We start from the raw sequence: 23,605 nt of genomic DNA, 5'->3' as shown, positions 1-23,605 counted from the left end.
GCCACCTTGCTGCAGCTCAGTTTCAGGGTCTTGGCAATCTTCTTTTAGCCTAGGCCATGTGACTAGGAACTTCCAGTGACTAGTATGAGGGAGTGTGAAAGTGATAACACCAAATTTAACACACCTGCTCCCCATTCACACCTGAGTCCTTTTAACCCTAACACTAGTCACATGACACCGGGGAGGGAAAATGGCTTATTGGGCCCAATCTGGACATTTTCACTTACGATTGTACTCACTTTTGTTGCCAGCGGTTTAGACATAAATGGCTATGTGAGGTCTTATTTTGAGGGGACAGCAAATTTACACTGTTACACAAGTTGTACACTCACTACTTTACATTGAAGTGTCATTTCTTCAGTGTTACATGATAAGATATAATCAAATATTTACAAATATGTGAGGGGTGTACTCACTTTTGTGAGATACTGTATAAGTTATATACTGTATATAACTGTAGCTATTATCTTATACACTTGAGGGACATAGCAAGTCAATGAATACTCTGATCCTACCCTCAATAACATTCAAGACAACAGTGCAAACAGCCCTTCCATATTCATTTGTTGCAAAACACTTGTAGGTGTCAGCATCCTCTGGAGTGACCTTAGGAAACTAATGAAATGCAAACACACAGTTAATGACATTTTTATTATTCATGAAAGCAGTTTGAGTCTTAAGGCATAGACACATTACGAAAAGTAATTCCCGCAAAAAGTGTGCATTTTCTGTTTCGCAGGTCAAAAATCACATTTGTTCAACTTTGACCGAATGGATGTCCTCATCCACTAGAGACACAAGGTAATATTCTAGCGTGTCTTATAACTATATTTAGTAGATCACAATATCAGACTACAAATTGTAGCATCGCTCTTACACATCGTTTAAGGTCTGTGATCGCTCTGATCAATGTTTATTTATTACCTGCATCAGAAACGTGCCATCAATTTCTTTTCCAGAAACGTAATGTGACCATGCCTTTAGGGTGTGTAATTATTATCATTTATACTTCAACTTCTACATGTAAACTTACCTCAATGGTATGTTCGTTAGATGTCTCATCGTACTTCTGCTGGCACACGTCAGGGTGAAAATGTAATTCTCCGTTTGCTCTGCTCCATGTTACAGTAGGTGTTGGGGTGCCCACCACTATGGCTTTAAAGACTGCAAGTTTACCTGGAATAGGGATAACATTAAGGTTTCCTTAAGATGGCTATGGTGCAGACACATGGACCATTTTCATACTGTATTGACATGCAAATAATTGAACAAACATTTTTGTGAGGATTGTTCCGTTTGGTACATAAGAGTAATAAGCTGTTTAACATCATGTATGTTATCCACTGTGTGTTACTTTGTTTTACACGTAACGGCACATGATTCAGCTCTAGTCAAGGAGTGTCATTTCGTCATAAACTGATTAGTGTTTAGGAAGTTTTTCGCCCTAATAAACTATGTAACATTTCTAAGGCTTTACCACACATTACATTCCTCTTTGCCTCTGTCACACGTCAAAGGCTGAAGATTCTGTTAATTCTTCCTAAATAACTTCTCAAAATACTGTATGTGATAGGGATGGCTGCTCTTCCGTCTACATGTTGCTTATTGCCATTTGTGAATTAGGGTTAAGGTATTTTGTACTGTCTGGCACACGTTCAATTATTGTGATAGGAGATCAAAAACTAATATTATTTATTTAAGATTTACTTGGGTCCATCACTGCGAGACATAAATACTTACCCTCTTGAATAGTCAGTGCAATGGGTTTGCGGGTGAAATCTGGGGTTGTCATTCCCTCAGGAAGTTCCTCCATAAACTGCGTTATCATGACACCAGGCACTTTCGACTTCTTCTTAATGCCTGGCCAAAATAAAAAAAATAAACATTTAGACAAGCTTAGCGTATAAAGGAAACAAGTTAAAGATACAGTATGTACAACATATTCATCCTAGCATGAAAATGTTAATGACTTATTTTGAGGAGCCACCTCTGTAAATCAGTGAACTGAATGGTATTCAGATTTAGTTCGATAATGAATACAAATCTAAAACCCAGACAAATTAACCAGTCAACATTTGTCAGCGTAAACCTCACAGATAGTCAAATTAAAACAATCCTATTTAAATTATTTTTGAATATTATATATACATATATCTAGCATTTTTTTTGTGTTTAAACTGAGTGACATGTAAATGGAGGTAACACAAGCAAGTGGAAAAGTTCTGAACCAAATTAGCATCCTTCTCTCTTTGCCACCTTAAATCTGACCCTGGCCAAAGGTTTGCTGTACTTTTAGTATTGAGAGTATTTTGCAAAAAGAATGCAAGTAAGTTAATTCACATCCCGATCTTCTCTGTATCTCTTGTGTGTTGGCTTAGCTCTGACACTACACCCTCACAATAGATTTAACATTCAACACTGCCACTGTATTAAGAATGTTCATAATGAGCAGCACACACTGTAAGACCCGCAGTTGGGTCAAAAGTCAGAAACCTTTGTAGAGGGAATGTGAGTGTCTAATGCATAATCAACACAGTTTTCCAATGTGTAAAACACATTTTTTAAGCAACTTTGTGTAAGAAAACGTACAGTAATAATGTGCTTTGGATTCTCCTACCTCATGGACCTCTTGAAATTAGTAGTGAGTGTTTAAGCCTGATATAAACATGCACCCCTAAGTGACTTTATTTAAGTATACAGGCGTAACAAGCCAATAGTCTGTGTTTTAATAAATTCAGTATTTTTGCCATAAACATCAATGTTTATGTCCAGTTGAAAACTTGAGTGGTTAATATTAATGAGAATATGGGACAATTCACCATCCATCCATCCATCCATCCATCATCAACCGCTTATCCTGCGTACAGGGTCGCGGGGGGCTGGAGCCTATCCTAGCTGACATCGGGCGAAAGGCGGGGTACACCCTGGACAGGTCGCCAGTCCATCGCAGGGCGGGACAATTCACATTTAACTTTAAATTTGGTTTGGTTTACGTGAAGATAATTGATACAACAGTTCTCTCTGGCTAAAATGTGCTGCTTGTCATACATTGAGCTGTTTATTTTAAGATCAAGTATTAAATGAATTTCAGTCAGAGTCAAAAAGAAAACAATGACTCAAAGATAAAATGTTTATGTCGGTTAGATTACTGATTCATTATGTGTCCATATACCACTAGTATATGTTCTACTCTACATTAAAAAGTATATTTCTGAAGTTGTGTACATTCTGTGCACATTTGATATGTTGTAATTTTTAAGTTTAATGAAGCTTTGTCTTAAATGTTAGTGTTAATGTTGGTATTGCAGGTGTTTGACTTGGATGAGGCTAAATAAAAACATTACATGAAACTTCTGCTCTTTTTATAAGACTTGAGCAGCGTCTCAAGGCCAAATACTGTATCTCTAGAGCTGACTGGCAGGGTGTTGAACAGAATATAACAGAAATGTAGTTTGGGGTTTTTTTGGTGACGTTTAGTTATTTAGACATTTTCATTTTTCATTTAAACTTCACATTCATGTCCACCAGGATATAATGGAAACAAAACAATTTGCTTGGAATTACCATAACTATATTTAAAATGTCTATTTGGTATGCACTCATGTCATGAAGGTTGACATCTGTAATTAATTAAAACCCCTGTGTTCATGTTTAAACAACACAGTGCATATTATTCCTTTTTATAGCACAGTTCAGTCTAAATTGTGAGCACTCAAACAGGGACAATTGGCCAGATATTTTCTGTGTGGGGAACAAACTCTGCAATTTCTAGAGGTCAGCTGGATAATATTGATACAAGTCCATCTTAGCTCACTTGTTGAGCTTTTTAAAACTCTTTTAAAAGTTGTTAGAATGAGGCATTGATACTGTGAGTGATAGAGTATCAACATGGACTAACCCACAGTAATCTCGAGAACAGCATCACTGAATCACAGGCCTTCAGCTGGTCCAGGGATCCCTGGTCTTTCATTATTTTCACTTGGCGTGAAAGACCTGTAATAGGCAGAATATAAACTATGGTATATAGTTTTAGAGAAAATAGCAGGGTAACCCAGCATTTTGCAGTCTAAAGCACAGTGGAGGTGAATTGCTTGCAGCAGGTGCTACAGAACAATATGTAATGTATGTGGCAGTGCTGCTGTTAACAGGCAGAAGGTCCACGCTGTTGAATCGTGAGGATGATGGGTACATCATTAAAAGCAATATGTTTGCATGGAAATATGTATCAGAATATTAATGTACAACAGCATTTAAAGCTGCATGTTTAAGCCAGGCATTGATTTCATGGGTCAGTCAGCAAAATGGATTTGACCAAGAATAATTGGCATAAATTTGGTACAGAAAGATTTATAAGGGTACTGTCATTCCTGAGCAGATTTAACATGGCTTATGTGTTTGATAAATGCTGTGTAAAATATTTGTATTTTTATATAATTTATATTAGAACCGCATTTGCCAACATCACCAGCCCCGCTGACATCTTATTTTTCAAGAGATCTTGACAGCTGTCAAATGGATAAGCATGTACATGGGCTGCAATCACTAGAGCTGAAGGTTTTTTTTTATCCAGTCTTTATCTGAAGTGCCTGTGGCTGAACATCTCTAACACTGTTGAGCAGGAGGACTGCTTGTTCTGTTTAAGAATTCTCTACCAAGCAAAATGGTTGTGGAAGACTGTTTGTTGTCCCTGCTGTGCTTTAGCATTAAATCATTTATTTATTTATTTTTGCATCATTTTAAATGTGCTCCTTTTGTTGTAGATGGGCTTTAAGAGGATGCTTTATAACCAGAATAGTCATTCCTTAAAAAGCAATAGTGGAAATTCCTCATATCTGAGTATTGAAAATGTTTTCAAGTGTTCATGCATTCATTCAATATTTCTATTGCATTATTTGCACTTTAGTGAAAGTTTTATTGTGCACTACATTTAGATATAGACTGACTGGTACTTGAATGAATCATATGTATTTTGTATCCTTTTTTTTATAAAAAATAAAGTGGCAGTTCATGGCCACAGCAGTTGTTTTAGGAGATCTCTAGAGCTGACTGGCAGGAGGTTGACAGAAATGTATTTTTTTAAAAATATTTAGACAATTTCATTTTTCATTTGAACTTCACATTCATGTCCACAGAGATATAATGCAAACAAGGCAGACTGCTTGTAATAACCACAACTATGTTTAAAAATTCTATTTGGTATGTACAGTCATGAAGGTTGACATCTGTAATTAATTAAAACCCCTGTGTTCATGTTTGAACAATACAGTACATATTATTCCCATTTATAGCACATTTCAGTCTGATTTGTGAGCACTCAAAACAGGGAAAACTGCACGGCACAATGTTGACCACAAAGCTACAGAGAGCCAGAACAAACAAACAGAAGATTTTTCTAACCACACTTAAAACTGGATATTAAGTCCTTGCATCCTACATTTGAGTGCTGCACTTTCCTCCTCTATTTATTGCTCTGTGCTTTCATCTTTTTAACTTCTATTAGCTGTTTAAATGTCGTTTTCTTATTTCATATCTTTTATTCCTTATAAAGCACTTTGAAATGCCTTTGTGTATGAAATGTGCTTTATAAATACACCACATTTGCCTTGCCAAATAAATAAATGAATAAAGGAATGAATGAATGATAAGAGTATGTTTAGAAAGCTTTTCAAATCCTGTGGACTCTCCATCGTGTTCCTACAGTTGTTGTGTTCATTCTCAGTGCAGCTGTAGCTAGTTGCCATTGTCAGCTGTTGCAGCTTTGCAGTAACTTTGCTGTTATTTGCCGCTCAGCTGCCTAAACATACAGTAACTAATGCTGAACTGTTTCATTTGTTTATTTCCCAATTTCTGTTTCTTATTTTTACACTTCATGGCCATGTTAACAGAGTGCAAGTGCCATCTATGATTTCATACAATTGTGTACTTATATAGTACAACAAATAAAAAGATATTGAGAGTTGGGAGAGGCTTAAGGGCTTCCAGAGGTCATGGGTGTCATTCTAGATGACTACCTTGAGACCTCAATGTTCTGTGTTAACTTGACAGCACACAGTTCTCTTACACCTGCTTTGAACTGCTGTGATCATAGAAATTGCAATTTTGTATCCGTGACAGTCCTGGTCGTCACAGTGAAGCCAAGGAGAGCGTGTGGGTCAGGTATGAAAAGGCCAAAAATCGCAAGGGAATCCGGAAAGGGTAACTTAAAGCGGTGACTCAGCTTGTGTTGGGGTTCATAACTACAGCCTCAAATATGACTTCTAATCTTTTTATTGATAACAAATTCATGCTCAAATTCAAGTTAATTATGTTTAAGCTTGAAGATTTCTGCGATTTCAAGGGGGCACTGTGGTGGCCAGTCACATTAGCTAGTTTTTAGGAGAGATCATACCACTCCTTGGGGAAGTCCCTGTAGGGAAAGTTCTCTTATTGAGACTGAACTGTGCCAACATACTGTAATGACTAATGACCAATCAGCATGTGGACAGAAGTTAGACACATGGAAATCAACTGCAGTGCTCTCTAGCAACAGCTTTGGAATTTGTTCAAAATGTCACAATAGAATGCATCTGTTGTGACACTGAAAGTTGAATCATCCATTTCGGATGACACCTTTCAAAGGAGTGATAGAAGACCACATCATACATGCAACTCACCCAACATGGAGTCATGCACTCACAGAAGGTGAATCGTTTGTGAAATTTGATTTCTTTTTCGCTCGCATACCTTTGTCGTCTGGGTGAACTCCTTCAGAACCGTCGACTTAACACGCAACGAGAAAGCAGGAGAGGAAACAGGACAGGTAAATATTAATCCTGACAAAAGCACCATGGCAGGTTGGAACTTTGACAGGATTACGTACACAATCAACATAAAACAACACAATATACAATGTAACCCGGGAATGGGAAGCACAAACACAGACACAACTTAAGCAGAACAAAATATTCAGACACATCACACAACAATAAATGGTTAGTCATAGACAAAATATAATAGAGTGTGTTAGCAATATGTTGTTACAGCAGCATGTAAACAGTTGCGCTGTGCAACTGCTGATTAGACTTAACTTCAAGCTCGCTCTGGCATTTTCTCATGGCTGACATCTCAGGATGATTCCTGCGCAGTGCTTGAGAGAAATAATGTGAAAATACTTTGTGGAAAAGCAATTTGTTGAAAATGTATTTAAAATAAGCCTTCATTTTGTCTTCTTTCAACCAAGGACAATCAGTTGTGATCCTCCATGATTTTGATGCTCATCCTTGTAGCCATCAGCTGTGTGTTAGTATTGTTTCTTCGGATATTCTCAGAGTAACCCTGAGTGAAAATTATTTGTCTAAGCACAGCTTATTTGCATCTCATCTCCTGGCATCTGTGACGCCGTTGCTCTTTTATTTGACCGACATGTTCATAATCACATCCATCAGTGGGAGAGGTTTATGAATGATATGGCCAGTGCCGCATTCAAACTTGTTGCTGCTTGTTTGTTTTTTCTGAAAACAAAAAAACTTCCATAGAAAATCTGCGCCCTTGTTGACAAAAACATCACCTTTGCTATTGAGCTTTCTTGACATCATGGACAAACCACTGTACCGGTGTAGGGATTTGAAACACCATGAATATTATTTGCACAGTTTCCTCTTGACAAAAGAAGTTGTTCTTGTGCTTATCTTCATTTTCTCTCAGCGGAAATGGTCACCCATCAACACAATACAGGCTTATTCAGATATCTTGGGTACTGCACATCTTTTTTGGAGACTCCAACCTTAGGTAATCTTTCACGTGGTAAGCTTCCCATGTGTTTTCTTGTCTTGCGTGGGGATTTTCTGCCTTGAATTCAATGTCACATGAATCTTTATGTTGTGTAAAGAATAGTTGTGTAAATCAAGTAGATCCTGTTCATCATCCTTTCTCAGATAAGAGGAAATATAGGTGGAGACAGCTGTGATACCAACCCCTTGACTGACCTAACCGGAGAGGGCATCCATCACCCAGCACTTACCCGCCTGCCCAGTGGCAGTTTGATCGGTCACCTTTGACCTCTTCCACATCTTGGTTTCCTCTGGAGCCCTGCTGATTCAGAAAGCTCTGTAGCAACAAAAAAGACAGAAGATACAAGAGGAAATATTTAGGACTGCATACAAGCGCTTCTCAAAAGCAAAGCAGCGACATTGACTGACGTTCTCCTCAGAGCTTTAGGTGTCAGTCTTTTTAACTTTGGGATTGGCTGTGCTTTTAGTTGCTCATTCTCTTTTTGAAAATTCAAGCTGATGCCACTCAAAGCTTGTCATAGATTTATTTAAAAAATCAGCTGCTCTAAACTGCTCAGATGGCATTTCCTGAAGCACATTGCAGTTACTCTAACCAGTCAGTAAGAGGCAGCAACCAGTGTCATTTGCAGAAACTGGCCTTGACATGGGATGAATACATATCTCAGGAATCTTTTGGAGGCATGTGTTAATTAAGCAAGGAACTTGGTGAAGCCTTAAATAAAAAAGGTTCTGCTTCATTTTTAAATACTCTATACACAGTCACTGTTTATAGCCTCAGTATTATAGTATACAATTTGAAAAAAATATATGTAGTATTAAAAAGAAAAGTCCATTTTAGCGCTGAGTCTGAGGGTATGAATCTTAATTAAAGATGCCAAAAGAGTTTTTCATAAAACCATCAGGTGTAATGTGACACTTTTGAGGATCACAAATGACTCATATCACATTTGAAAAAGCATTACAGGTGTCATATCGCCTCTGCGTTATGAATGTCAACACTATTTTTTGTTCTTGTAAAATTTGACCTAATGACTCTCAAGTTAAGAGGTCTTAACCTTCTCATTGGATGTGGACCTGAAGTAGGTGTGGTTACATATGGGAAATTAATATTATTGTCATCATTACTTTGCAGCTGAACATAGATTTTCAGAAAATACTGTCAACATGAAGAGGTGAGTCCTGTTCAAATTCTGCTTTTAGTGCTCAGTGCGACTAACATTGCACTTTTGTGTTTACGTGGACGACCTAATATGATAATATTACTAATTCTTTCCCCCGTTACCTTAAAATATCTGTTTCGGAACATGTTTATCATTATGGATATTTCAATTGCAAGTAAGTGCTGTCATAACTTACAAATTGTAATAATGCAAAAAACACAGCAATAACCAAAATGCTTGCTATTGAGTACAGCTCACTTTGCTTGAAAAAGTCTAAACTAGCGATTGATTGCATGCTTATTTAAATGTCATTATCATGACCGTCTACTGTAATCGATGCACACCTACTGCAGTATGCTGCCTGGTTTACTAAAAGGTTTTACATTTTTCAAGTTCCAACAGCATTTGCACTCAACCTGCTCCAACTTCCCTAAACCTTTTAAAACTCCTGAAAACTTCAAATCTTCTCTTTCTCTATGACATTAAATATTCATGACCACATAAGCAACAATGAAGGTTCAAGTGTGGGGGATAAAACTTAACCATAGTTATTATTTATTAAGTGAATAACACTCAAAAACTCACATGCTAATCTGTGATAAGACCCAATTGCTCATAATAAGAAGCTGATTGAGAAAATTGATTTTCAGGGGCTTTAAACAAACAGAAAAAAAAGCCAAATGCAGCTGTGAGGACTTCTCTTTTTGACTTGCACCCTCATTTTACTAAATTCTAAATCTTAAATATTTCACCTCAAAGGTAAAATATTTACAGTCTCCTCACGTCCCAATGAAAATAAAACCTGCTGTCTTGAAAAGTAAGTGTTTATTTTTAGTCGTACACATGCTCCAGCATATGCTCAGGAAGGGTCTGGGCTCTGGCACTGATCTTGGCTCTTGGTGGAACTACACAACACATATGGTAAAAGCAAAACAGCCTGCAACAGGAGACATCTTGGCAGGAGGCCCTTTGCATTGAAGGAAACCCACTCCTCTTCTCTCCTGCTGAATAGTTTTGCCATTTTAGCTCATTATATTTATAGTTTTTTTTGTTTGGCTGAGGCTCTCCTCTGATTTAATGAATTCTGATTAGTGGAGGGGACATTGTAGACAAAATTACTGTCAATAGAGCCTGAGAATCTTTCCTAGTTACTGTCCCTGAGATTTTAAAGATTTGTGCTACAGGCTGCTTTTACAGTGAACAATAATGTTGTTTTAAAAAAACAGAAGAGACCATGTAACCAGTTTGGCTGGCTAGCTGTCACTGCAGGTTATCAGTTACCAAGCTTAAAATTACTCTATCCAAAATGTTGGACCACTGTAGCAGAAACAAAATATATTCACCCTCAGTCAACCCTCAAAGTTTGTGCTGCTACTTGCCTTCCCATGTCTTTGCAGTTGATGCCATGTTTATATATATCTCACACTGTTCTGCACACACAATTATAAAATAGAAAATAGTAGTTATATAAATATGATAGTTGAGTCTGTTATCCTAATATGATGTTGGCATCTTAATTAAAAAGACCCTTGTTGACAGCAAGTATTTGCTGGGATAGCATTTTGACAGTTTATCTCATAACTAATTCCATTTGATTCATCACAAATAACAGAATAATCAGTGATTGTGTGTTTGATTCCTTAGCTGTCCATGCATGGTCAAAATCCTGTGTTTGACTGTAATTTCATCTTTGCATAAGTACAACAACCCATCCCTTGACATTACTTAAAGTTGACCTCTTCTTGTATTAACGACATGAAATACAGACTTCAGAACATGGCAGTGGAGACATTTGAAGTTTGTTAAAAATGCTTCAGATGCTGTATAGCAGACATACACATTATACCTAATGTGTGAGGAGTACGTGACATGTCTCAGTGATTCGGCCAGCCACCGCAGATGACTGCACCACTGACCACGTTCTCTTGAAATGGCATCTGGTAGCTACTCAAATGTCCCTCACTGCATTTGTCCACACTTCACTGACTGCAGTTGAGTGTACAAGACAGAGACTGGCTTCAGCTGTGTAACTCAAACAAAACTGGGCCTGATGACAAGTCCTTTTGGTGTCAAATGAACACTAATGGATTTGCTCATTTGTTCAATTGCTGTAAGAGGGCTGACAAGTTGATTCATATGTTGTTCAAAATCATATAAGAAATGCCTTAGCATGTGATCTATGAAGTAAAACTGCATTAAAGATAACTGGTTTTTACAAAAACCCATTATGAATGTGCACAGTGTGAGACACAAGTATAGAAAGAACGACTATAGTGAAAACAATATCAAACGTAGTCCTGTGTATTTCTTTTAATGTAAAAAGAAAAAGTATTTTCTGCCAAAACACATCCCACACCCTCCATGCAGCTCAGGCTACATATTGATTTGATACCTCCATCTGAAGTTAGTCATCACCAAACAACCTCACAGCTCTGAACTCACTGCTGTGATCCAGCTTCCCAGATTTCAAACTGTGAAATTCAAACTGAGAAGCCTGCATGCCTTACTAAAGTGATTTTATGCACCAACACCAAATGTGTGTGTCCTCTATGTAACAAAATCCTGTACAATAAGATATGAGTTTATTATTTTTTATTTATTAATGTTTATCTGACTTATTGGTATTATTACATACTCTGTAATTTGAGCGACTGGAATGAGATAGTACATAAAATTTTATTAACTGTGAGTCTCTATTGCTATAGCTCGCAGCACGTTCAGCTCTTTTGTAGAGGAAAATAGAAGCATGCCTTTGTTACACATATGCATGAACAGTTTAGGATTGTTACTGCACCCATTTGTGCATCTGCTGATTTCTTTCTGATGCAAACAGTGACGGCACACGTATTTATCATGACTTTGTTCGCATGGGCTGACTAATAAGAAATAGGCTGACTGTAATCCATTTCTCCTCTCTCTGCTCAGAACATTTTCCTCATCCAGCCTTCATTTTGAGGACCACCTACCTGCTCACGGTCCTCAGTGCTCTAAACTCTGATCCTCTTTCTGGCAGCAGTCTGGTCACACTGTGCCGTCTCCTAATTTTTTCAATGTAATAGATCCTTCCAGCAGCGTGCAAGTCTGTGCTTGATGCTCCTCTACTGACTAGACTCAGTGACTGCTAAAAGCTGTTTAGGCTTTTTTGTATTTGTGGTCACTCCAAAGACATTGGAGGTTGAGTGGGTGGTAAAGCGGGAGGGGGGGGGGCACAGTGAAGGGTGGGTCAAAGATTCCCTTTAAAAAAAATAATAATAATAATTTGTTGCCATAAATCAGATGTAGTGAAAGGAAGATCAAGGGGTTTTTTTTGTTTACAAGCCTGAAATCTAGATATATCGGAGTTCACAAGTTTAGGACTTGGTAAGGTTTGCTTTGTTAAGTGTACTGTAAATGAATTATTAAGAAAAATAAATAAGACAAGACTCAGAGTGCTACCAAAGTCATGTTGTTTTTGTTTTTCCAAGACACATTATAAAGGATCTTCATATTAAATACATATGAAATACAGCCTGTCGGACAGTAGACATGTTGACAATGCACCTGATTATTTCACTCCAATGAGCACACTTTCATTACAAACCACACAATGCATAAAACCTAGAAAAGAAAAGGAAAGTGCAATAACGTGAAGCGCATCGATGTTTTCACTGAAATCATCATTTATTTGTGAGTAGGTTTAATGTGAGAATGCTGTCATGCATTTGTGAAAGACTGATTTCCTGTAATTATGTTTAGTGGAAGTGATACATTCCTGACAGCAACTGGGACATATTAATTACAATCCTTCCAACTTCAGTTAACAAAAAAAGGAATTTCTAAATGGTCAGTATTGATTTGACAAACTGGAGTGGATGATATTTATTGGATGAACTTTGATATCCAGGGCAAAGTGTCTTCTTTAAGGCAGGCTTTTGAAAGTATTCACAGCAGACACACTAGCATTGAAACAGAGTCATATTTAATAATAGGTCGGCTTAGAAAATGGTATTCTGTATTTGGCTTTGAATACAACCTATAAATGGATACAGCTAAGTCTAAATCAAGGTTCAAGGTTACTGCCCTTGAATGCTTCTGTCTCTTGTCTTTTATTACAGACTCTGGTATTCCAGTTGCATGTCATGTCCAGAGTTGGTGTATTATTTTAAGGCACGGCGTAAACGTTCCCAGCCGTTGTCCATGGAGGCTTCCGTAAAGAAATTATGTATAGGTGCATCACATTGTCCCCTCCAATAGGGTGTCGTGACAAACACGAGGCAGCTGTTACATGTTTGTTATGTTTCCATGAACATCTGAAACATGATGAAGAGTATCCACCAGTGCTAATAACTCCAACAACATCCTTACCAGGAATGTACATACCAACGACATCCTCACCAGGAATACACATACCATGAATAATGCTGGGGAGTAAAAGAACCCATTCACATACAAAGTGAATCAAATGTATTTATATATGAAACATGATAATAAACTTAGTTACTTATATAAAGTAGTACAGTATAATATGCATTGTTTTTATTTGTATGCATTTGAAATCTAGTTTCCATTAATAATTGGTTTAGATTACTGGAGTGACGTTAAAAGTTTTTAAAGATGTTGGCAAAACAACCCACATTTATACCAATCAAACATATCTGTTATATCTTAAAGACACAGGTATGAGAGACTTCCCTGAAGTGTGTTTTTACAATGACTCAACAGCAATTGGGGCGGCTGTGGCTCAGGTGGTAGAGCGGGTTGGCCGTTAATCGGAAGGTCGGCGGTTCAATCCCTGGCTCCCCCTGCGTTGCGTGTCGAAGTGTCCTTGGGCAAGATACTGAACCCCAATTTGCCCCACCAGTGTGTGAATGTTAGTTTCCGTTTGAGCACTTAGGCTCAGTGTATGAATGTGTATAAAAGCGCTTTGATTGGTCAGAAAGACTTGAAAGGCGCTATACAAGTACAGAACATTTATAATGAGAATAGAAAGAAATTGTCCTCCAGTTATCAGTTTCTTGCGGGTGGTCATGGGTCTATTATTATTACTATTTAAGTCATGCACTATGCATAATAAATGTATAGCTCATTGCAAAGATTTGCTTTCTGTTTTTTTGTTTTGAAATACATTTTTAAGAGAAGATGATTTTTTACTGGGGAAACTTTACTTATTCCACTTTGATGATGTCCAACTACTCAATCCTAAATCATCTACATATGGGATTTCAGAATCTGATACAGTAAGACTCCAGTAGCTTGCATGTCTATAGATGTCATAAAATCAGAAGTGCTTAATGCTTAAGCATACATACATTTTCGTCAGCTGCTTAACCAGCTTACTGGTTCACTCACATGGAAAGATGACACTGCAGGCATGTTTTGATTTATTGGCTAGAGGTTTAACCGGGTCATCTGGTCAGGTCGAGGTCCTGGGAGGGTTGATGAAGAGCATAAAAATTGTCCCCACAAGTTTGAGTTACTGTGATACTGGAAACCACAGATAATGCACGATAGTGTGAATATGAGTTAAGTGTTATCATGATGAGACACTAAGATGCCTTTAGAAAATTATTTAGTGAATAAGGCTTGTGACTTATGTATTTTGATATTTATGTATAATTGAATCTAACATGAAACTTGTGATTTGCTGGTGTTGCATTTTTCATTTATTTTGCCAAACCCCCTTCTGCACACTTGTTGTTTTCAAGCAACTTTATTAGCTACTGTGATGGAAATTTGATATTTTACTGTGTTTACCGTTTTACCTTTTATGCTGCATTATTATAGGCCTATGTTTCACTGTGTGGTGTTTGATAATTTTATTATGTTGAAGCTAGGTGAAGGTTCCCATGGGAAAGTAGCTTGTTAGAGAGTTTCTTATCTGACTGTCCTTGATAGGCCTTCATCTCAGGGCAGTTGGTCCCTACTCCCTTCCTCCCTAAGACAGCTGCATAACAACATTAGAGTATAAAGTCACCTCTTTTCTTCCCTGGCTCTTTGTCTTACATTCTGCAGACTGGTTGCACTCTGTATGTTTGTCTGAGCCTTTACAAAGAATAAAACCCTTAAAGACGTCTGGATTGAATTCTTTATTTCAGAAGACTCACTAAAGGAAAATTTCCATTACATTACTTAGGCAGCACACACGGACGTACATGACAAAAGTTAAGATATACTGTCTACCCAGTTTACTGAGTACACCTAGCTTAAACGAATGCAGTGTATACAGTCCTGTAATCATCCTTACTTCATGAAGGTTGTAATTCAGTTGTTGTTGAAACTGTTCTTCTACCTTTCACATTTTTGATTATTCATGTATGATTTTGTATTACTGCAAGAACATTGGCATAATGTTACAAAGGAGTGATTAATCAATTGTCAAGTGGTTGCATTTTTTCTAAATTCAGTTACAAAGATTTTGGAAGATAACCACTTGATTTGTCTATCCATGACTGCTGAAGCCTCATATTAGCTACTCTTCAAGGTAATACAAAAATGTGATCACGGATAGAATTAAGGTAGAACTCCAAAATTAATTGATACGTTTAAATCTTGAACTTGAGCCTTACCTTGTGATTTCAACCACTTCTCCTGACCTCCTTCTTGAGATACTCGCTGTCAGCAAATCTTGTGCCAGGTCCATTTAATCACCTTTGGTGTATGTTCTCATTTTGCTTTGGCCACAGATTGAGGTCAAGTTCCAGTTTTGATTCTAGGCTATGTTACATAAAAATATGTAAAGTTACATAACGAGAGATAGCATGCTTGTCTAAGTTCTTCCCTCATGTGCTGTTCTTCGCTTTCTCATACTGCTGTTTTCCTGACTAAACCTCAGATGTATACAGTGATGGCTTAATGTTTTCCAAATTCCTCGTCCTATATACCAACTGGCTCCTTACTGTTACTAGCTCTGTCTGTAGCTGTTTCTAATGGTCTGTCTCATAATTCACACTCCACCTCCTCTGGCTCCCTGTTGCCTCCCTTCCACTTAATTTACCATCCATACCTAGCAATGTCTTGTCTCACGTTTTCATTTTGATTGCCTCGGTCAATGTAGTATTTTGTCCTCCATTACCACCTTATTGCCAGACATAGGTAGCTGTATTTGATATTTTTCTGTGAAGAATCAATTGGTGTCTTGTTTGTAATCACATCATTTTGACATTAAAAGTTGCCTACTGTTAATTGCTATGTTTCTTTTGAAAATATATAGTATGAGTTTCTTTGCATAGTGAGCAACTGGACTGCAAAGGTTAAATTTTCCCAGGCAACAGTGAAGACCACCAACTCTGCTCTGTGAGTGTTCTTCTGGATCATTTTAATAATGTCAGAATCAGAAAGGCATTTTCATCAACTGCGGATAATGTTTTGGAGCTTCAGGGAGTGTACCATGTGATCAGGAAAGGTAATGCCCCCAATCCTTGTAAGAGGCGAGAGGCTGATGAGGTCACACCATGTGTTTGATTTACTTCTCTGCTAGCTTTGCTATGCCGATACACCTTGGTCAGAACTCAGCCCGTAGCAGCAGCATATATAAATCAGGAGATTTGATACCTTTTGGTTGTAAAAGGTTGTTTCAGTTTTGCTCTTTTTTCACCTTGCTTTTAGTGACTTCAGAGCTTTGCACAAGTTTGTCAGGGAGTTTGTTCCTCTCTAAGATCATTAAACTTAGCATTCTCCATTTTTGGCTCAAAATTGACATGCTTCCATATGTTATTTTCAAGTGGTAATAAGTAATAGCAACAGTCTCTGGTTGCAGGCTGTTTTTGGCTTCTATCTGACCTCTGAACTGGGATGTCCAAGTAAATGAAACCTTTTCAAAACATGTTTCACCTCCTTAAATCACACACACATCCAACCAGTGAAGCAGAAGAGTCAGCTAAACTTCTTACTCTCCCCTTAGAGTAATTGAATGCTTCATTTTCACACTTCTCTGACTCTAAAGTGGCGTTCATCATGTCCCCGTCATGGACTCAACAGCGTGGAAAACTCAATTTTGGCTGAATTATACTTTCAAAGGAATACTTTACTGAAAATGTACTAAGAGACATTGACCACATTCGTCCTCATAGCGAAATGCTTATCACTTCCAGAAAACCTGTGGTCTGATGTGAATCAAGTTGAAGCAAGTGTACTCTACGTGGTATTTTCGTCACCTGACTGTAAGGCACCCAAATTCAGTCAGTTAGTGGGCCAGATTTCAATTGCCGTATTAATATTCTAGTAGTCAGCCTTCAACTGTATTATCACTGTGATCAGTGGTGCAGAGCGTAACATGCTGTTCAGTCCTCGATAGATGTGAAGCTGCTGAGTGGACCCAGTCTTGTGAAATCTAAATATGTTACAAGGCCTTCTCTTTCTTTATTTTTTGTGTTAATACAGTAAAACTGACAGTGGTGAGCAGAGTACTCGGGTCCTTTAGTCAAGTAAAAGTAGGAATGCCTTAATGTAAAAATACTCTATTAGAAGTAAAAGTCCTCCATTCAAAAATTCAAGTTAAAATAAATTTATTCATTTAGCTGACGCTTTTATCCAAAGCGACTTATAATTGCTATATATATATCAGAGGTCGCACGCCTCTGAAGCAACTAGGGGTTAAGTGTCTTGCTCAGGGACACAATGGTGTCTCACAATGGATTCAAACCCGGGTCTATTACACCAAAGGCATGTGTTTTATCCACTGCCCCATCACCACCCCCAACAGAAGTACTATCAGCAAAATGTGCTTAAAGTATCAGAAGTAAAAAATATGCACTTGCTTTTATAGATTGGAGAGCTGATTTTAACCACTTTATATGCACTGGGTAGCTTTATTTCTTACATTTTATATATTATTTGCAAAAAAATTTTATGTATAATCTTATTCTTCTAGAAAAGATAGCTGTCAAGGTAGTGGAACATTTGTGCAATATTTCCCTTTGAATTGAAGTGGAGTAACATAAAATGTAAATACTAAGTAAAGAACAAATACTTCAAAATTGTACTTGAATACATTACTTGAGTAAATGTAATTATTTACTTTTCAGCACTGAAAACTCATGCACTTATAAATCTACCATCAACTATAGTATATTCTCATTGCTAAAGTAGGTGCTACACATATTGCATAATTTAAAGATATAAAGGTGTGCATTTTCAAGGGGAAAACCGTTGTATAATTTACTCAACTACATGAATCTTTTACTCTAATGAGGAGACAAGTGTGTGCAGTGGAAACTGAATTCTCCCTGGCTGTATGGCCCATACACAGCTTTGGCATGGGGCAGTTAACAGATGGTTGAACAGACGTGTGTAGTGCTTCGATATGAGAGATGATACTGTCTTCATACATGTTAATTGACAATTTAGCAGGAATGTGAAACGGTCACATCTTGGCATCTTGCCAACACAAGAATGGGAGCTGGTGTCAACCTATCAACATAGCACATTGAGCTTAATTGGTTTTCACGTGGCTCTTGGCTCAAAGATTAAGTTTAACGTAGTCTAAATTAGGTAGTAATTAGGTGGGTGTAAGCAAGGTGATGGTAATTAGATATTCCTTAAAAGAGCAGTCGATATCTTGAGCTTGAAGCTGTACACGTGCTTTTAGAGATTGATTCAGAGCCAAAAATAAATGCACTTATCGGTCTTTAATATGCAATGTCTTTGAATGTTTAAGCATTGTACATGACTGTGTTGATTAACCAGGCAAGTGTTTTGGAGTTGAATCACTCACTCAACAGTAGAAATGGATATGACTGTGGATATGGGCCAGCTCGGCCTGCAGGGTCAGGAGCAATTGAATTTGGCATATTAGGACTGAGTCTTACATTTGGGAAATAATCACTACGGGCTCATCCTTCAGAAACATAAAATCAGAGATGTACAACTGTTAGAATGATGTGATACTTAAGGTATTTTGTTCTTCCATGATTATTTACAACAATATTTACTTTATTTACTACAATAACAATTGTATTGGCATGCGTAAGTTATGCTGACCAATTTATTGGGTCTTTTCATTGTGGTTTTAGTATCGAGATTGGTTGAGATTCTTTAGGGCCTCCCAACTGGCTTGAGTCACGATGAGAGGCTGTTTTGGCTCGGAGAGAGTCTGAGGGGTAGAGGTTAACGTGTTCTCTCTGGAATCTCAGCCCATCATGTGATTTGGATGCCAAGGGAGCATTTAGGATGACTGAGATGTCTCTATTTCCAGCTAAGGAGCAATCTGCTTTATTTCTTCATGCCACATTGGAAAAAGAGTAGTGCCCAAAAGTCTCACTCATCATCACAATCTTCCCTCTTTTCTCATTTCTCACACTTTGCTATGTTGCACTTTCTCGTCCGCTGACATTCAACTCCTGTTCCCTCTCCGCTCCTTGACCGTGGTGATAAACCCATAGCTGCCGCTGTCATGCAACACTCAGGACACTCATAAATGCGCCACCTGTTGCTGGTGCATGCCGGGACGCTTAACTTGGAATACTGCAAACCTGGCGCTAGTCAGTCATTTAACCCCACCCCCCCACCCCAGTATCATTTTACTGGTGACATGTGTCCAATTAATGCTGCTCAATCCACTGCTAACAGAAGGTAGATATAATTCTGAAAAGCAGGTGGATGGTGGCTTATTGTTAGGAAGTTTAGGATCAACACAGTGTATGTCTTACTAGTGTATCTCCTACAGTGTGCCGTCTTAATGCTAGTTCTATGGATTGTATTCAAAGCTTAAATAACAACAATAAATATATATATATATATATATACATATAGGGCTTTTCCTGCTGCACCATCTAACTCTGCTGTGACACCATTCTTATACTAAAAAAATAGGCTATTAAATTCATATTCATCTGGATATGCATATTCTGGGGTTGTCCTTTTTTAAATAAAAATTACTACTTTTAATAAAATATATAATACTGTCATTATTGTGGGTTCAAAGGTTTATAATGACCATCTTGTGTGAATTATGACTGTCAGGAGCAAAGGCTGAAGTAGCGTGAAATAATTCTTAAGCATCACCAAACCTCATAAGGAGGCTCTCAGGTTGGATGCATTGGGCTTTGAAGCTTGTGACTCAAACACAGGAGAACAGTTTGTTTCCTATTTCATACCAACAGTCACTGTGCATTTCCTTTGGACCATGACTGCGTCCTTCTATAACCTTAAACAAGTAGCTCTACATTAAGGAAGTAGAATTTGTGACTAAACCTAACCAAACCTTTACCATAATGGCAGCAGATCAGTAAATGATTATATGCTTATTTTTTGTTGAGGTTTTGGGAGGTGCTGAGACATGATGTTGTTCTGCTGATAGCAATGTCATTTTGAAAGCAGGTCTTTTCATGTTGTAAATATGCAAATATCTTCAGCTGTTAGAGCAAGTTTCATATAGCTGATAAGAGAAAGTGTGAAACTGCAGCATACTTCCACCTTTTGAACTAATGTTTTCTTACTTCTTCTTAATAAATGTAATTGTAACAATTGCTTTTATTTGCCACAGTATGTACATCCTTGATGCTTGTAACCTCCTTATTTAGTTAGCTCAGCCTAAACAGCTCTCTGTCTTTTGGGCTGTACTGATGATATTTTAATGCTCTGCAGGCTTAACACGTATACTCACATTATTCTGCTAAATTAGTTTGCAAAAGCTTTTGCGATGGGGGAAACATGTTTTTGAAAGTGAGTTAGGAGATGAATTTGTATATCACAGCTGTTGTGAAGTAATTTTGATTATCTTAGGTAATTTCCTAAGTAGAAAATATGTTTACAAACTGAAAGTGATCTGAGATGGCTGGTGTGTAATTGCACGTGAAATCTTCAACTTCAGATCTTCCACCCATCCTTAATTGTAATCTCTGGTGCTCGTCCTCAGTGATAATTGCACTACATTTAGTTGTTATTATATATCTGGGATCCAGTGACACATAAAAGCTAGTCAAACAAGCCTTTCTAGTGAAAAACTAACAATTTGCTGTTTATAAATGTCCAATTGATGGTAATTAATCAAGCTGCTGTGTTACAATTTGCTATAGACCTAGTGGCTTAGGGCCACTACCTTAAGACATCCATGAGAATGCCGTTAGACCGTGGCCACATAACTGGAAAATTCACCTTGAAAGAGGTGCGTGTCATTAATACAGTACATGCTGTCAGCTGCCATGTTCGTTTTAACACATTGTGTCCTTGTTACAAAAAAATCGGGCTTGTGACTATATCTCACAATCTCCATGAGCTATAACCACATCTCATGGTCTTCATCCGTGGAAGGAGATTTCTTCAGAGATTTCATTTCTTATGAAGACCTTGAGAAGCAGTTAAAAGGTTAGAAAAGGAAGATACTTCATCATTAGACTTGTCTCCCTTTCGTTATTAAGCCCCTCCACAAAACCAAGAAACCCAGAAAAACCTGCTATCGCATGCACTGACTCTGCACTGAGAACTGAATTTACAGTGCATTATTTGCAAAACAGTGCAATTTTGTCCAATTATTGCATAGCTTTCCCACTAAAAGGCCAAACTGTGAAGAGTGCTAGCAAATCTTAACATTCCCTGCTCTTTCCACATTAAGTGAGCTCAGTACCACTGTAATGAAATAAAATCAAACATATGCTTTCTCAAATCAACGTCTTTGTAAATACAGTCACGTGTATGGGACTTTCCTTCCCAAAATATCTGCTTTTCCGTTAGTTTTCATTCCCATGCTGTGTATTGGCCCCAACAAGCTACCGACATTTTAATATTATCAATGACTTCTAACCTTAGCCAACATTAACATAACCATCTCTAACGAATCTCTAATTCATGGAGACTGCTGGGAGAGCACACTCAGCCTGCCAGTAAGGACTAACTTACAGAATGCCAGCAACTGAGTATTGCAGGAATGCTCACAAAGTGATCATATTTATTTACAACAATAAAACTTTGTGTGTTAAAATTTTTAAAAAATATTTTTAATTTGTTTCTATTGCAACAAATGAGCCTGCATGCTATGATAATCGTTAGGTAACCCCCCCCCCCCCCGACCTGCAATTTTTAAACAGTCAGTTATGGAATGATTAATCTTTTGACATTTTGATGATTTTTTTTTTCATCAGCTGGAATAGCCTAGGGTCACCAGTTTTCCCTTGTCCTACTCTACCCAGGAGATGATGGATGATACACTGATGCAAAGCGTCTGACCCGTTTCAACCCAACTCCTCTGCAACAGTAAACAGAGGCGCCTTTAGACATTTGAGCCACTGGCGCACACATCACATGAACGGCCTCCGTTCATGTGATGTGTGCGTCTTTGGATGTTCATATATTGTACATAAAAGTAGTGTTTTTGATCTTGAATCTCTCACAAACAGTGGAACTGGCTGTCGATGTGGGCTTGCAGATCCTGGTGGACTTAAAAGGTGACCTCTTGTGACTTGTCAGGATTAACTTCTACATCTCTGTGTGGCCTCATATATCGCATACTCACATACAACAATTAATCCATAGGTATTAGACCTGATATTAAGGAATTAATCATTGCTTTTATGAGGATCAAACTCAGTCTCTTGAACCTACAGAGTTACAATCCATCAGCACCAGCCTAGGGCCAGAGGCATGTTCTGGTGTCGGCGGTCTATGTGTGGCCAGCAGGGTTTAAAATAGTTCATGGAAAACTGATCGTGAGTGCTGAGCACCAGTGAAAACTACATAGATCAGATTTCTACTCCACATTAAAGTGAGGACAGGACATAAAGGGCCTTGTCAGCATAATGAAAAAACATTGTGGATTGCCTGTTGAAACAGAGTCATTTAAAGATGATACATTTCTGTTACTTCCAATAAATATCTCACCACAGAGTAACAGGCTTGACTTGATTCCTTCAGATGTTCTGCTCAGTGGTATATTGAGTCCGGTGTAGCCACTAGATGGCATTGTTACACTTTATTGTGTTGTACCGCCCTCTGAGGACAGGCCTCCCTCAAAGCAAGGGATTAGCTTAATAAATTTAAAAATATAAAGTTGTGGAGTCATCTGGAGTACACTGATCAGAATTTATAGACCCTGAATTACAATGCAGTTCAGAGGCTGAGCTCCCATTGTGTTGATGCAGTTGGCGTGACCATGAAGTATCGATCGTATTATGAAATTCACTTAGATGATAAGTGGTATCTTGGAATATGTATATTCATAAACAGTGAGACCTCCATTTCTTAATGGAAACCATTTCTTAGCAGGCATGTGTGTTGAAGGCAGAGGTAAAATTGGATTGCATTGCCAAGGGGAGACCATTTTTTCCCTAGTGTTCCAAGCCTTCATCGAGGAGAAACCAAGACAATTGCTTTGTTTTTTTTTTTTATCATGTTAACCATTTCTCATGTGGATAACACGCTGGAGGTGGCATTGAATGACAATTTATGAATTAAGTTAGTATAAAATGAAAATATGGAGATTACCAGCTGTCACAGAGCATTTTTTTCTTCATATTGAAAAGAAAATTAAAAATATGCTTGACTACACAGGACAAAACTTTTTATTGCTGAAGTATGAATCAGCAATGCAAGTGTTTTAACATTTGTAAACAGATCTATTAATGATTTGTGCAGTAGGAACACCCTTTCCAACTGTAGTAACTGCTGGATGAAAGGATTTTATTTATTTATTTTGTTTTTTGGAGATTCTTGAGGCAACATTTCGAAGCACAAAGCTTAAAAGCAGGGGTTAATCTAGGGACACAG

The 23,605-nt window shown here is 37.8% G+C and overlaps 1 protein-coding gene and 2 long non-coding RNA genes across 12 annotated transcripts in view; 2 read left to right on the top strand and 1 right to left on the bottom strand.

Annotated features, from left to right (window-relative positions):
* The window catches only part of LOC123956607 (immunoglobulin-like and fibronectin type III domain-containing protein 1), a 31,904-nt gene extending 16,124 nt beyond the window's left edge, over positions 1–15,780 (bottom strand). For 5 of the 10 annotated variants that reach the window (XM_046028909.1, XM_046028915.1, XM_046028911.1 and 2 more), the window contains exons 1-6: positions 15,475–15,780; positions 8,000–8,085; positions 6,724–6,759; positions 1,741–1,860; positions 1,034–1,176; positions 516–615 (exon numbers count right to left, since the gene is read on the bottom strand). In XM_046028909.1, the coding sequence (XP_045884865.1) occupies positions 516–615; positions 1,034–1,176; positions 1,741–1,860; positions 6,724–6,759; positions 8,000–8,048 (448 nt within the window). In that variant the 5' untranslated portion in view covers positions 8,049–8,085; positions 15,475–15,780. Of the gene's footprint in view, positions 1–515; positions 616–1,033; positions 1,177–1,740; positions 1,861–3,898; positions 8,086–11,895; positions 11,993–15,474 lie in introns of those variants that run through there. The other 5 variants (XM_046028913.1, XM_046028918.1, XM_046028910.1 and 2 more) reach the window with 4 other exon arrangements.
* The window catches only part of LOC123956613, a 72,398-nt gene that overhangs the window by 37,911 nt on the left and 10,882 nt on the right, over positions 1–23,605 (top strand). The window lies entirely within an intron of this gene.
* Positions 6,524–8,346, top strand: LOC123956612. Its single transcript, XR_006821584.1, has 3 exons — positions 6,524–6,799; positions 7,684–7,767; positions 7,914–8,346. It is a non-coding gene; the product is annotated as an uncharacterized LOC123956612 (long non-coding RNA).

The sequence above is a fragment of the Micropterus dolomieu genome, linkage group LG18 (genome assembly GCF_021292245.1).
Source record: "Micropterus dolomieu isolate WLL.071019.BEF.003 ecotype Adirondacks linkage group LG18, ASM2129224v1, whole genome shotgun sequence".
NCBI lineage: Eukaryota > Metazoa > Chordata > Actinopteri > Centrarchiformes > Centrarchidae > Micropterus > Micropterus dolomieu.
The sequence above is the reverse complement of the archived record's forward strand: the minus strand, read 5'-3'. Positions and strand labels throughout refer to the sequence as shown.